The sequence below is a fragment of the Rissa tridactyla genome, chromosome 4, assembly GCF_028500815.1.
Source record: "Rissa tridactyla isolate bRisTri1 chromosome 4, bRisTri1.patW.cur.20221130, whole genome shotgun sequence".
NCBI lineage: Eukaryota > Metazoa > Chordata > Aves > Charadriiformes > Laridae > Rissa > Rissa tridactyla.
The window spans coordinates 26,049,300-26,063,460 of record NC_071469.1 but is presented as its reverse complement, the minus strand read 5'-3'; the positions used below and the strand labels follow the sequence as shown (position 1 = coordinate 26,063,460).

The 14,161-nt window shown below is 42.3% G+C and overlaps 1 protein-coding gene across 2 annotated transcripts in view; it reads right to left on the bottom strand.

Annotated features, from left to right (window-relative positions):
• Positions 1–14,161, bottom strand: part of STON2 (stonin 2) — a 91,122-nt gene that overhangs the window by 48,315 nt on the left and 28,646 nt on the right. For both annotated transcript variants that reach the window (XM_054199970.1, XM_054199969.1), the window contains one exon: positions 8,866–9,063. In XM_054199970.1, the coding sequence (XP_054055945.1) occupies positions 8,866–9,063 (198 nt within the window). The remainder of the gene's footprint in view (positions 1–8,865; positions 9,064–14,161) is intronic.

Below are 14,161 nucleotides of genomic sequence, written 5' to 3'. Positions count from 1 at the left end.
AATATCAGTTTAGACCTGTTCTAAGATTAGGCAGAGGATTTTGGTCTCATCTGTCAAACATAAGGACAATTAAGACCAAATGGCTTCTAATAACTGAAGAACAATCTCATTATGCAAGATTCATGTCATACCTGTGTTCCAGCACTATTTGGTTTGATCAAGGGTAGATCAGCTAGAAAATGGAGGTGTTGAAGTAAAGGCATACATCCGCAATCTCCCTAGAGTACTCACATCCAGCTCTCTTCATTTCTGTTTTGAAAGAACAGCGTGCATTACATCTTTTCCCTAACTTTGGGGCCAAATAAATGAACAAAGGAAGGAGAAGTTCTGATAAAAATGGACACAAAAAATAATCACAAAAAATTTAAAGGCGCACACAAAAGATTACATTGTCACCACAGAAGGTTTTGCTTAAATGATTCCTGCATTATTCTTGTTTTTAACAAAACTGCTTCACATTTTATCCCACGCTGTTCTTTGAAAAAGCGACTCTATAACTGATCCCCTAAATGTGTTCATCAGCACTTTTCCAGTTCCTGTGCTGCACAGCCCAGGGATCCCCTGAGCCTTTCTTAGGTTTCAGATGATATCACAGTGAGGGAGGAAACAAGCAAATCCATGCATTTGGGCATCATGAAATTTCTCACTCTTACTTGCGGTCTGCTCCTGCCAGCCTTTTCACCTGCTGTTTTACACTGCCAATTCTATTCAGCCCCTTCGTAGTCAGACAGGAAATTCAACACAGAACTGGGATCTCTAATTAAGGGCACATGAAATGATTCACAGCTTCTGTTAATTAGTACTTCTGCTGAAACCTTGCTTACTTCTCTGCCACATAGAATGAACGGTGGAAAGTGCAAGTTCTCCGGTGGGTAATTTCTCCATGCAGCTGTCCTGGTTTGAGGTAAAACAGAACCAATTTTCTGTTTTGTAATTTTACTTTTTAGCTGGGCCTCTTCTAACTGACTACACTCTGAAATTAACAGCATATTGTTCAGAAACTGTTCACTCTCAGAGTGATAAAACCTGATTATACCAAGGAATGGTATGCACAGAGGCTCTTGCTTATACTGATTGCTATAACAACCCAGGTCAGCTCACTTCGCTATTTGCCCCGTTAGAGGGTCGGAAGTGGAGAAGCATAGAGGGATCATACCTACAGGGAGGAGCGGACAGGTGGCCCAAAACTGACTAACAGGGTATTCCATCCCATCTGCATCATGCTCGGTATAAAAGCTAAGGGATCAAAGGGGCAAGGGGCTCACTCTCTTTTCTTCAATTGCCAACGTCTGAGGAGGACTGTGTCTGTTCGTCTGCCTTTGATCCTGATCTGAGCATTCCTGACTCTAGTTCCGGAATTCAGCTCCTGTCCATTGCTGAGTCCAGTCTGGGACTTTCCCTGTGTCTGCTGGTGACGCGATCGTCATCCCAGGAGCTGGAATCAGTTTTGTATATATTGTGTTATTATTCTATTATTATTTATTATTTCCTTATTTATTATTTTTTTATTAAAGCAGTTTAGTTCTTTTTCTAAACTTGTAAATCTCCTTATCTCTTCCTCTCCTCTCTTTGGAGAGCAGGGGGGGAGGGCCATCTGTCATTCTGATTGGCCAATCCAGCCAAAACCACGACAGCAGCGAACACCACTGCTGTCCGAGAGCTGCAGAATTGGGTTCCCTGAGGTGCAGCCAGCTCCGCGGGACACTGGCAAGGTCACCATGCAGCACGAAGCTGGGACAGTGCAGCACCACTGCTATATTGCTACAGTAGTGCCATTGTCACCTCCTCTCAGTAGTACAGCAGCAGGCTGCCAGGAACTGAATGCGAAAGGGGAGATAACGCTGCTGAAGATTGCCATTGATGTTTCCCACTTCCGAAGAGCTGGATGTGGGGAGACACCTTGATGCTTTTCCCTCCCAGGGCTTTAAGCTATTTAGCATCCTCCAAACAAACCTAAGTCTTTCAACACAGCAATCACAGATAACCACTGCACTTAAGTATTCCACCTCCAATTAAGCTTGAAACTGAAATGTCCTGCCCAGCTGCAAAATCTCCTACTGAACTCCTCTGGCTTATCACATTGGCATGTGGCTTTCTGCACTGCATTAGAGAGCAACTGGAGCCAATGTAAACACCGTGGCTGAGGAATCACAGCCTTACAAACACAAACAGAGGGCTTCGTATCACCTAGCCTGCCTCACTGGCATGAAATAAACTACAAAGCATCTACCCCACATCTATTCTCTAGGGACAATGCCTACATAAAGCGAGATCAGCAAGTTAGTCCCATCACTGGGGCTGGAATTCCATCTGCTTTCCTTTTGGCTGATCTGTCTATATAAAACCATCAGTGAATAGGTGTGGGAAGAGTGAAATTCATCAAGAACACCATGTAGACTCAGCACTCAGCTCTTCTATAACAAAGTATAACCCTGCTACAAATCCAGTAACTGTAGCCTGCACTTCAGAATAGCCACGAGGAGAAAACTCAGTACCTCAACTAAGAGATGCTACTTTAGCTATTTGCAGCACAGGGCCAGTGACGTGGATGAGAACAGAACTGATTCTACACTGGCATGCGAGCAAGAAAAGACTCCATTAAACAGCAAAATTACAATATTTTAAAATATTCTTTTTAAATAAAATTGCTTTAATTACAACATTTCTAAGCAATAATGAAAGTCAGACCCAGTTCTTTCATGTTACCACTTTCTCCTCTCACACTTTGCCTCTTCCCTGTCTTAAACCTGGTGTTCTCAGAAAGCAGACAAGCAAGAGGCGTGATCAATTCACAGGAGTAGGCAGGACAAGACTCAGCCTTGTAGAAATAATCAGGAGCAGACCCTTTTGAGCTTTCTTCTGACTCCTTTCTTGCTATGAGAACAATGTTATACTCCCTCCTCCTGCACCCTGAAATTCCTCATCATTCCTGAAGAAAAAAGCAAGAATCTGATAGTCCTACAGCAGCTTCAACCACTCTTCTTTGGGAGGCAGGGTAATAGAGAAGATAGCTAATCAGTGCTATTTTCTGGGGCATAGAAGAGGCAGACGTTGATCCTTTTGAGGTTAAGAGACTACATTTAGCCCCAGCTGAGGACACAAGAGCTGGCAGAACTGAGATCAGTGGCAGCTCAATTCTGCTTTAAGTCCTTTTTAAAGGACAGGCCTTTTTAAAACTGAAGTTTTGAAGGGTTGGAGATGGCTGAACAGGGGCAAACTTTGCTGCAGTTGAGGTTAATGAGAAAAATATTATGCAGATATTTGCTCAGGATACGCTATATCTCAAACTGAAGTTATGGGTTTGGTGCCAAAATGACTGGGCGAGGTTCTTTGGCCTGAGACGTGCAGGAGGCCAGATTAGATGATGATAATGATATCATGGCCCTCCCTCCTGACTTTAAAGTCTATGAATCAGATGACTGCAGACCAAGCTTATTTTATAATTCTCTCTTACTGAATAGATAGAAATAAACTTTTGTTTACTGTTGTACCTATTCTTTCCTCACTCTAACGTTTCCCTCTTCCTCCTGACAGATTTTCTGTGCCTTTCCTTCCTGCCGTAAGGAGGGACTGAGACAGTGACTCTGGTCCACCTGCAATTTTCAGTTGTTTCAGAGAGCACGACTGCCAGGCTATACCACAAAGACCATTTCTACTTCACCTAGGTCCAGCCTGCACAACCGAGCTGCAGGTTCCCCCACTGAAAACGGGGACGAGGATTCAACACTGCTGGAGAGGTCACCAGGATACTCTGCATTCCTTAAAGTGGCCACAAAGTATTGAAGAGGAGCTGATTTCCAGTACACAGGTCTGATTTGGGATCAAAACTTTTCTACCGCTATGAATTATCTAGAGCTAGCTTCCCAGTTCTGCCCTACCAATGCACTACTCTTAAAGAAGTTCGAAATGCCTTGAGAAAAATTCGGGATGACAACTAGGATATAAAACTCCTGAATTGCTAGCTGGTGGGTGGTATCAGACACGAGGAAAGAAAAAAAATCCCTTCCTCTGGGGCTGCATTTAGCCCTTACAGGTTGGAGTTGGGCAAAAACACATTTTAGGTGCTATTTGCTCATGGTATTCTGCAGTCCCCTCTTCTTTGAAGCAAGGGTTCGACGTTCCTCTCTGCAGCTGGCTTTGGCAAGCTCTCACGTACAAATTCGTTCATGTGTCTGTGACTGGGCCACCAGAACAAGTGGTTAATAGTTACACAGCGTAACTGAAGTGCAATTATGGGTGGAAGGTGGTAACCATCAGCATAGGTTATTTTCCCCCTTGCTCTGGTAATTAACATGTACTATCTTCAGAGCTTGTAGCCTGTTTCTGGCATTCAGTGCAAGCACATTACACAGCCGCATCATCTGTTCAAAGTTGCTTGTTTGAAACCTGCAGAACACCATTCTTGCAATCATCAGATCCGGACTCAGTATCCAGCCAGCTACAGTCACAGAAAACATTTGTAAGAGAACTACTGCAGACAAGTGTCAGGGGAAGGTTTGAAAAGTTAGTACTTGTCCTCAGTTATCTTCAAGAAATAGCTGGAGCCAAGCTTGACCTAACTGTCATCTCCAAGTTTTAGGATAGAAGCACCAGAACCCTCTTAAACCATACAACTTACTTTGAAAATAACAACATTTTCAGAATTAATCCCTTGTGCTATTTATTCACTTTCTGGATTTTGAGCAGTTAGGGGTCATACATGCAACCTTCTATCTCCAAACATGCAGATGTTCTCAGAAAATAATAACATAGCGATTTCCTCAGTATCCCAATAATCCCATAGCTTCAGAAGCATGCCAAAGAGAACAACTGGCCAGCAAATTGAAACATCAACCTCAAACATGGTGTGGTTGCAGCTCTCCTAAGATACAAATCAGAACAGAAACAACAACAGAACTAGCAACAACGCACCTAAAATAGCTACCAGAGAACTTACGCCTGCAAGGCTAATCAGCTTTTTATATATTACACAGGCAGAGCATTATTATATAACATAGATAGATTGTACTATATATTCTTTTAAATTTATAATAAAATATATACTTTATGATCTATGCAAATATATCTTATCTATTTTATTATATATATATATTGATCATATATAATTATTTTTATTTTGTGTACAAGTCAATACTAATTTTCATTTATATAAATAAAAATTATTTTAGAGTTGAATAGTGAAATGCAGAAATCCAAATCAAGCAGTGAGGTATTTGTGCACACCCTCAGAACAGATCCCACTGCTTCCAGATCTGTGATCATAGCTACAAGAAAGCCTCTCCCTTGCTCCTCTGACATGGAGATATTTGGCCTTTTTTGAAAGCTGAGACAGGCATCTGCTTCAGAATGAATAAATACTTGGATTGTATCAGTAACAGAGATGTCCTGTGTTACTTATCTCGCAGTGTACAGCACAAATGCCAAATGTTCCCACTTCTTTCCACGCTCATTGATCCAAGCTGAGTGACACAGCGATGCGTGGTAGGAAGCTCTGAGGCAACAGGCCACTTCACCAGCATGAAATACAGCTTCACACACACACCGTGAAACCCCAGCTGCTGTCAAGCGCTTGTTGTTATAACCATGTCAACAGGCCCACTTGAAATGGGCAGTCTGCTATCACTTGACCCAAATTTATTGGCTAGCTGCTGCAGGCTAAAATAGCCTCCCGTGCTGACAAGGATGGAGATAATATAAGAGGCTTCTTGGTGCCAGAGTTCAAACTAGCACGAGCAACAAAGTGCAGAATCTTCTAGTTGCACTGTGACTGAAAAGCAAATCATCTTTTTCAGCTCTGCTCATGCATTATTTGCCTTCAATGCTGTGAACTCCACTGCCTTTACAGGATGTCACTGAGCTTACCCCAACTCCATCAGTCAGGAGGCTTTCTGCAGTGCCCCCCGTAGTGAGGTTAAACCCTCAGCTTGGGATCATTCAGCTCTCTACCGTCTTTCTCAGGTATCTTCCTAAATCATATCTTACATAAACACGCACTAGATAAAGCTCAAGCCCATGGAATTGTTTTACGCTCAAATCTTGTGTGAGAAAGTTGATTCCTGGCCAACTTCACCTGCTTAGAGCCTACACAGCCCTGGACACCAAGTTGTGCTCTCTTGCTGCTGGGACTTGCCTGCATGTATGCCTGCAGTCACGCCTACCTCAGGCTTGTATCCGCTCCCACGCAAAACTCCGTGCCTTGATCTTTCACAGGCAGTTGATACTTAAGCATTTTGCGTGCAGGATAAATTCAAGACAAGTGGTGAAATTATGGAACAGAATAACCTGGTTTCTCTTCTACGCTGTTCAGGCAATAAAAATTCACCACGGCTAAAATAGTTATTTTATTCAGTTTCTGACCACCGAGTAGAATTTTTCATGCCAATAGTTTTTTCTCGCTTGAAACAATATTAAACCTGAGCTACTCTTATAGACCCAATTCTTTACCATCACTAAGTAGACCAAAAAATCATTTCTTATTTTCATTAGTTTTTTTAGCAGTGAAATTAATCTGATTTTTTTCCCCCCCTCCATCAAAGCTTGGCCTTGGAGTCAACATACTGGCTAACAATTAATGTGAGTTCACCATCACATAAAGCATAAGAATTCCTCTCTTTTCCTTCATGGAAAAAATAAATCTTATTTCACTGCCTTGATGGAGCCTTCAAACTCCACTACAGACTGAGGCAGCCAGCCTTTTGAGAAGAGAAATGCAAATCAAATGCTTGAATCAAGTGAGGTTTGAATAACTGAATTTCTGGAGAGGGGCAGAGAGGAAGAAGAAAGTGATCACGCATTTTTGTCCGCTTATGCACTGTGAGGGCGGGATGAAGGCAGAGTGAACAGAAAAGCAGCCAGAACTGTACAATGGTTCCATGGCCACCAGGCCCTCAGCTCCCGCACTTCCACAAACTTTGCCTGGTGCCAGCAGGCACCTCAGGGGTAGGTGTGCTGTGAGCCATTCCATGAATGGGAACAAACAGATCCGCTTTGTTAAGCTGCCCTTTTACAAACTCCATACCTGGTGGAAATACTCAATGTATTTCTTACTTCAAGTTCCAGTACCACTAAGGTAGTGTACCTTACGTTTTAGCTAATGACATAGCCTTGCCTATATTACCTACATTTTTACTTTTAAAAATCTATAGGTGATTGGCATGATTTTTTGTACCTGTTTTGCTAATAAATGTGTCAGTTTGCTAATAAATGTGTCAGTCATCTGAAGTATCAACTTCTCTTTTAGACATATATAGCAAGTAATTCCATATGTGTGGCAGTGACATACAGCACCACTTTTGCCTTTCATTTCTCTATATATTGCAAAGTTATATACAAACTCGACAACCCTCATTTCCCTTGCTCATGTGGAGACAGCCCCAGTGACAACAGCCACCCTTTGGCAACCTATACTAAATCAACAAAAAAGCAATATCCAGCACATACTCCAGATGAAAATGCCTCCACTTCCCCCTAACAGACATGAGCTCATCAGAACAGAGCTGGTGCCCACACTGGCATCCAAACAGCTGGCACACGATGCCAGCTAGCCTATTCTACCTTTGTAACAGTGGTTTCCAAACTCAGAGGTACAGGCAAGCAGAGTATTCTAAAATAAAAATAGTCAGACAGACTTGTGGTAACTGTATTATTTGAGGAAAGAAAGGTCTCTACTTATCCAAAGTATTTTTCCACAAATCCTTTGTCTTAAGCACCCAGCCAGTACCTACCATGCTGCTGTTTATGAACCTGCCTAAATGTCCAACCCAGTTTCACTGAACCATCAAATAATACTCTTTTCAAGTTGTGCACGTCTATGTTTCTTACAGAAGGGATATATGACCTCAGTAGGCCTTAGGAATTCCATTCTCCCAACACAGATCTTATTTCACACATATTTGTTACATTCACCACCTGAGAAAAAACAGATTAAATACCTCACGTCTGAGCTATTATGACACCAGTGAATCAATTTTCATCACCAAACTGGGTAGCTACTGACCTTCCTCAGCTTGGGGTGAACAGCTTCCAACATAGTGCAGGTGCTTCCTCCTGGAGCTGTGTATTATTTTTCCTTTTTGTGTCCTGATATGCCAGCTCTTTTAATGCTCTGTGAAAGTCTGCTTTGTCATTCAGGAGCTCTTGTCATCCCAACTCTGCATGACATGGGTGGCACCACTCTGCTTTATTTCTCCTGCTTCAGGGATTACCTAGAGCACCACTGAGGAGCAATGAGCTACAATGCCATGCAGCACATTTTTCCACAGTCAGGATGCCATTGGAATAGATCCCTACAAGGTCAGATAAAGGATCCTTAAATGATCAAAACCTGCTACTGAACCACTCTCTGCCACCTCCTACACTGTCTCTGCATTACTTTACAGTTACAGTGCAAAGCACAGTGCCAAGAACGCATCCAGCAGCCTGGATCTGTGCCTTGGCACTCACTGAAACAGAGAGGGGCATGCAGAGCCGACCTGCCTCAGCTGAATACACCGGCAAGTTAAGAAAATTTCTGCATGGAAGTTCAAGAAGGGCATCCAGCTTCTCCCACAATGTACTGAGAACTAGCTCCTACATCAGCTTAAGCTTCAGCTGATGTGGTATGCAAAAACCAGAAACACTCCAACATTTCACTCAGACAAGTGCGCCAACGTAGTTGCATTTGGTTCTTACTTTGTAAGCCTGCACGTATCAGGGGTGTGTCAAATCCATGTGTGATTTTTTGGAAATTGGACTAGAACAAACTGTTAGTCTGCCTAACCCTTGAGTTTTTTTGCTTTGGATCTCTTCCCTGTAGCTCACTTCGGAGCAGTGAGTTTAAGCAGCATCAAAAAGATCGAGATGGAAGCTTGGAGGCTTCCCTCTTACCAGCTGAATCTGCTGCAGATGTTCCACCACTGGTCAAGTCCTCAGTATTAACTGACCGCAGATCTGTGTAGGAGGGAGCAATGCTTGGGCTGCTGGTGTCCTCCGAGTTGGTTGTCCAGCTGCTCTCCGAGGCATGGGCTCGCCTCTCAGAAGAGTTGGAAGAGGGGGAAGTCCAGCTGGGTGCTTTTGATGGAGACACTGGATGCAGAAAACAAACCGGTATCGGTTAGAGACTTACAGGGCGATCTTCCAGAAGCTTCACAATTATTCCAAAGATGTGCTATATCAGTGTACTGAGACTCTGTAAATATAAATTACAACATCCACAGCAACACAGTTATTTTATAACAAACACACATCAACTTAACTAGTGCCTGGCACTACTCAGCTGTCTGCCTTAGATCCCATACTGCTGGCAGCTGTATGTTTTGCTGCTGTTAAAGTTTTGTCAAAACTGGGACTTTTCAGAGCAGGAAGATTTCATGTCTCTGCCACTGCTGACGAGATCTGAATATCTGTGTTGTGCAACACAGAGGAGTTTTTATAGTACCACAGATTTTATAAAGTGGTTTTATTATATTTAATTAAGCATTCTCTATCTGTGACACCCACTCAAATGTAGTCGTCATCTTAGGAATGCTCCACATGGGAGGAGTATAAAAATAAACTGAAATTGACCTATTGATGTGCACTAGAAATGGCTTTTGTTTCTGAACATGCTGGATGGAGCGTCCCAATCTGAATAAACTGCGTAACTTTTCTGTTCAGTTTAGGCCAAAAATCCTGTTCTACTCACTTGTCAGACTTGCATGTCAAACATAAGTCCTGCCTAACCATCATCCAGAGTTCAGAACACTCTCTGATACCTCCACTGCTATGGATGTGTATTGTACACTCTGTGTATTGTATACTCTTTGCCCACAGTACCACTCAAATGTTAGGAACAACGGGTGACTCTAGTGAGGAAATTAAAAATAAAAAAAAAAGGATGCAGTAAAAAAAAGTCTTCCTGAACTAAGGAAAGGTGTATTGGTAGAGACTAATTCTAATTTAATGTCAGCATAATAACTGTTTTCTAAGTTAGTACATCTATGTTGATTTTTTAAAGCAACAAAGATCTCAATGAACCCCAAAGCTTGCAGTTACAGAACAACCAGTGATACAGAGGTTCTCTTCTCCATGTGTAATACATAAGTAACCTTTATTAGATTGACAGATACTTTTGAAGAAAATGTCAAATTAATGCTAAAGACGATTTATCTCTCTCTGCTCCATCAAAGTGGTGTGATGGGACACCATTTCATTCTGGAAACCTTGCTGTGTGCACAGAGGGACTATCCAAACAGTGCTCCCTGTCTTGCTGGTTCAGAAGTGCAAATCTATGTTGTACAGCGGCACTGTTAGCCTCAGGTGAGCAGGCACTAATATATTTACATTTGTACAGCTGTGAGCCTATGCACTGAGTTGCTTCTGAGCAGAGTCATCCCTAAGGATGAGGAGCTGAAAGTCAGGAGATCTGTCTCCTTATTGCACACATTGACAATTGTTGCGTTACAGTGACATGACCACAAAACCCCACTTCTCTCTCCAGTAACTGTGCGCTGTGCTGTGCTCAATGCCTGTAGAGAAAGGATGACAAGTGTACGATTGTAATCTGTCAGTCCCTCTTTCAGCCCTTTTGTTAAACATGGCATGAGGCATCTGAAAAACCACCCTTAAAACTTCACCTGAAATTGCTTTGACTGACAGAGTGCTTTATTTGGACACAGAGGACAAGCTGAAAATCTGCGCTCCATACGTGAACCAGAAGCAAGAGAAAAGGGTTTTTTTAAAGCGTGTTGTATATCTGCAATTCTAGAAATTGTGGAATTATTTTATAAAAAAGATCGTAGATTTGAAGTGTTTCTTTTTTTGTTTAAAGTCAGTCACAGCAATACAAAAAACATAAGGTAATTCAGAAACATGTAAAACTGAATAACTCATATACTGTCAACTTGGTTTGTGCCTTCCAAAACCAATGTTTGTCTAAGAGGGAGAGTGACTGGAATAGCGTTGCAGAATACATCTATATAAGGGCAAATTAATTTTATTCCAGGTAAGTTGTACCACTTTGGAAGAATATAATTATTTGTTTTTTTCCTAAAGAAAGAGACTTGTACTTTGGAAAACTGTAACCACACAGAGCTTTCTCTGCAACAGATGTTCTTTAAAGTCTTACTACAGTCAGCCTTCACCTATGACCATTCTAGGTTCCCCAACGCTAACCCTTGGAACGAGTAAAAGTCAGTTACAACTATCTGTCAATCTCAAAAAGCAAGACAAGCAAAAGTAAACATCTACACGTGTTCAGGTCCCTCTTCAAATGCTCCTGCTGCTCTCCAGATTCCTGGAAGCGCTGAAACAAAATTTCTAAACGAGGTATGCTTTTTTTCCTAGAAATTTGGAATTTGGTCGCTAATGTCAATAGATGCCGAGTCACGGCCTTCCAGCTGCAGGAATTTCTCAGAAAACTGTTTACGTTGAAAGACCAGTCCCAGAACTACCCCTAAAATGCAAATCCTGTAGCATGCGTAGGAGACTGAAAATCAACTCATTGTTCCCAAATTGAAAAATGTTTCCTTCTAAATGCATTTTACTTTTTTTGACATGTTTGTTCCTGATACAATGGATTGGGTTTTAATATGCAGATTTACCTTTAAGCCTTCATTCCTCTCTGATGGTTTGAGGACCTGCTCCTTGATCCCTACACAGTATAGCAATCAACACTGTTAGTATCATTTCCCTTCCTATCACATAGGACCTCATATTCTTCTGATTTTAGGACAGCATCACAGTTGGTCTAGTTTTAAGCTGCTGATCTCATGTTGCATGTACTTCCTATTTTCAGACAGAACAGCACAAAATGGTTAAATTAAGATTTGCCTTACTGTGGGATAGCCTCTCAAGGGACATGGTAGGAGTCCAAGTTACTCAAGCCACTTAAAAACAGACAAAGCTCTCGGGAAGAAGCGAGGGGGGCTGGGGGGATGTATGTGTAGCACAGATGATGTAACAGATCTTGCCTTGCTCTAATTTTGGCGCTTTGCTGAATACCTCATTGAATTCAAGAGTGCAGCTAACACCGACAGAATATGAGATTGGAAGCTGGAGGCCCATTGTGTAACAAATGCAAATGTTGTGTCACTGGCTGGCTGTGATCATTTACAGATTATGTAACATTTGTGATAGGAACATTTGGGCGAGTCTAAAAATCTCATTTTTCACTTCTGCAGTTTATCAGTCTGACTAGCCCGACAGTAACTATGAGAAAAATCAAATTTCTTCTTTTCCAAACAAAACGGAAATGAAGAAGAGGGCACCACAATGCATCATTTCTGTGACTAAATATTTCTGTGGCCTCACTCAAAAGTTACTGCTTCCCAGGAAGAAATCCACATCATTTGGCAGCTGTCAGTTATCTGTGCATAAACCTGAAAAGCAGAAATATTTTGAAAGAAAGATTTTGCCTAGCATTTACACTGTCTGAACCAGGTAGATTGAAGGGTTCACAAGAATGTCCTAAATAAAGGTAATTTCCACTATGAGGCTCACAGTGGGTGCTTTTCATTTCTGCACCTCAGGTTTTGACCTTTCTTCTCACCTTCCGAATTCTTTGCCTGTGTTTTCAGCCCTGTTTCTTTGCTATCAGTCCTCCTAATTGCTGTTCTCCCAATAACATCTTCACTTTTCCCAGGACAACAAGGGTCCAGTATTAGCCATGGTTTTCTTCTAAATGTATTTCCTATAGGATAACCACTACATGGGAGTTGTCTTTAAATTACTAGTTTTTTAGACCGTGAGCACTTTGGGACAAAGATTTGCATTTGGGAGAACCCGTGCAAAACCACTGTAGCCCTGAGGTCAGTGTAAGACAGCATCTCTCTCTCCCCAGGGCCCATCCTCTCCGTTCTCGTGGCACTCTGGAAATACCACTTTGTGAGCCCTTTTCAAAATGTGTTTCCAGGCAGCCTGGCCATCAGCCTGGGTAATTATGTAGTCAGCTGTGCAGCTGCTTCAGCGCGGACAGACAGACAGACGATTTCCTAACAGCGCTGGAGCCTGGACGGGAACGCGGCCGGGGGTACTGAGCCTTCAGGACGTTGTTCTTCACAGCTGCCTGCACAGGAAACAGATTTCAAACGTCTCCGTCCTTCTCACACCAATCTGCCTGTCCATACTTGGCCTTTATACTCTTCCCCCCCCATTTGGCTATTCACTATTATTCTTATGCGGGCTGTTTGCTACTGGAAATGAATAATTGCTGTCACCACAGGCTTTCCACTGAGCATGTCAGCGTGTCGTGGTTATAACACAAAGTCTCCCAGCTTTTCTGCCACCCACAGAAAAAAAGACGTGACCTGCAGACTAATTGAGAACAACACTGAAGTTTATCCCTCCTCTTGCTGTCAAACGTGCCTCAGAGTAGAGGGCTGGAGACAAAGAGCTGTCATCTCTTCTGTCCCACAACCTTGCCTTTAGAGGCTGTCAGCTGCACTGGTCTGGCCATTTATAACACAGGGTCCAGAACAGGAATGGGACTAGCTCATAAACAAGGATTTTTAAATATTCAAATCACCTCCTTAGGGTTCCTATATAGTTGAAGAATAACAGCCTCCCACGCAAGGATTACATGGAGTACATCCTGATCTGACTGCCAGGGAACCATCCTCCTCCATGAATCTCAGTCGGATGCTATAAGTCAGTGTGTAAATACCCCCCCAGTGGCATAGATCACTTAGGACAAGCCTTTACAGGGGCACAAATGGGTGCCACCTTCAAAATCGCAATGCTTTTGGAAAGTCTTCTACGATCATCTCTTTGGGATATCCTAGACCTCTATCCACAACATAGTGTCCCCCGTGATTGAAAACACAAACTGAGAGGCAGCGCTTTTGCTAAGCACATACCTTAAGACTGGGACGCATCCCTTTAAGGATGGGAAATCAAGTAATACACCATAAAATTAGTTTTATGGAAGTCTTTTTGTTATGGCTAGCTTTATTTAGGCTGAGCAAGGATATTTTTTTGTTTTGTTTAATAAGAAAGTGCACTTAGAGTTTTCCAGTCAATAAGGACATTACAACATTAGGAAGGAAATATGGTGTGAGAGCAACCAACAGCTCCAAATGAAGAAGTACATGGCTGTATGAGTAAGGATCACCTAACCATGACATTAAATAATAGACAGTTAGAGAACCTCAGTTTTACAGATGTACAATTACAGGTGCTGTTCCTTCTCTCCTCATCACCAGAATGA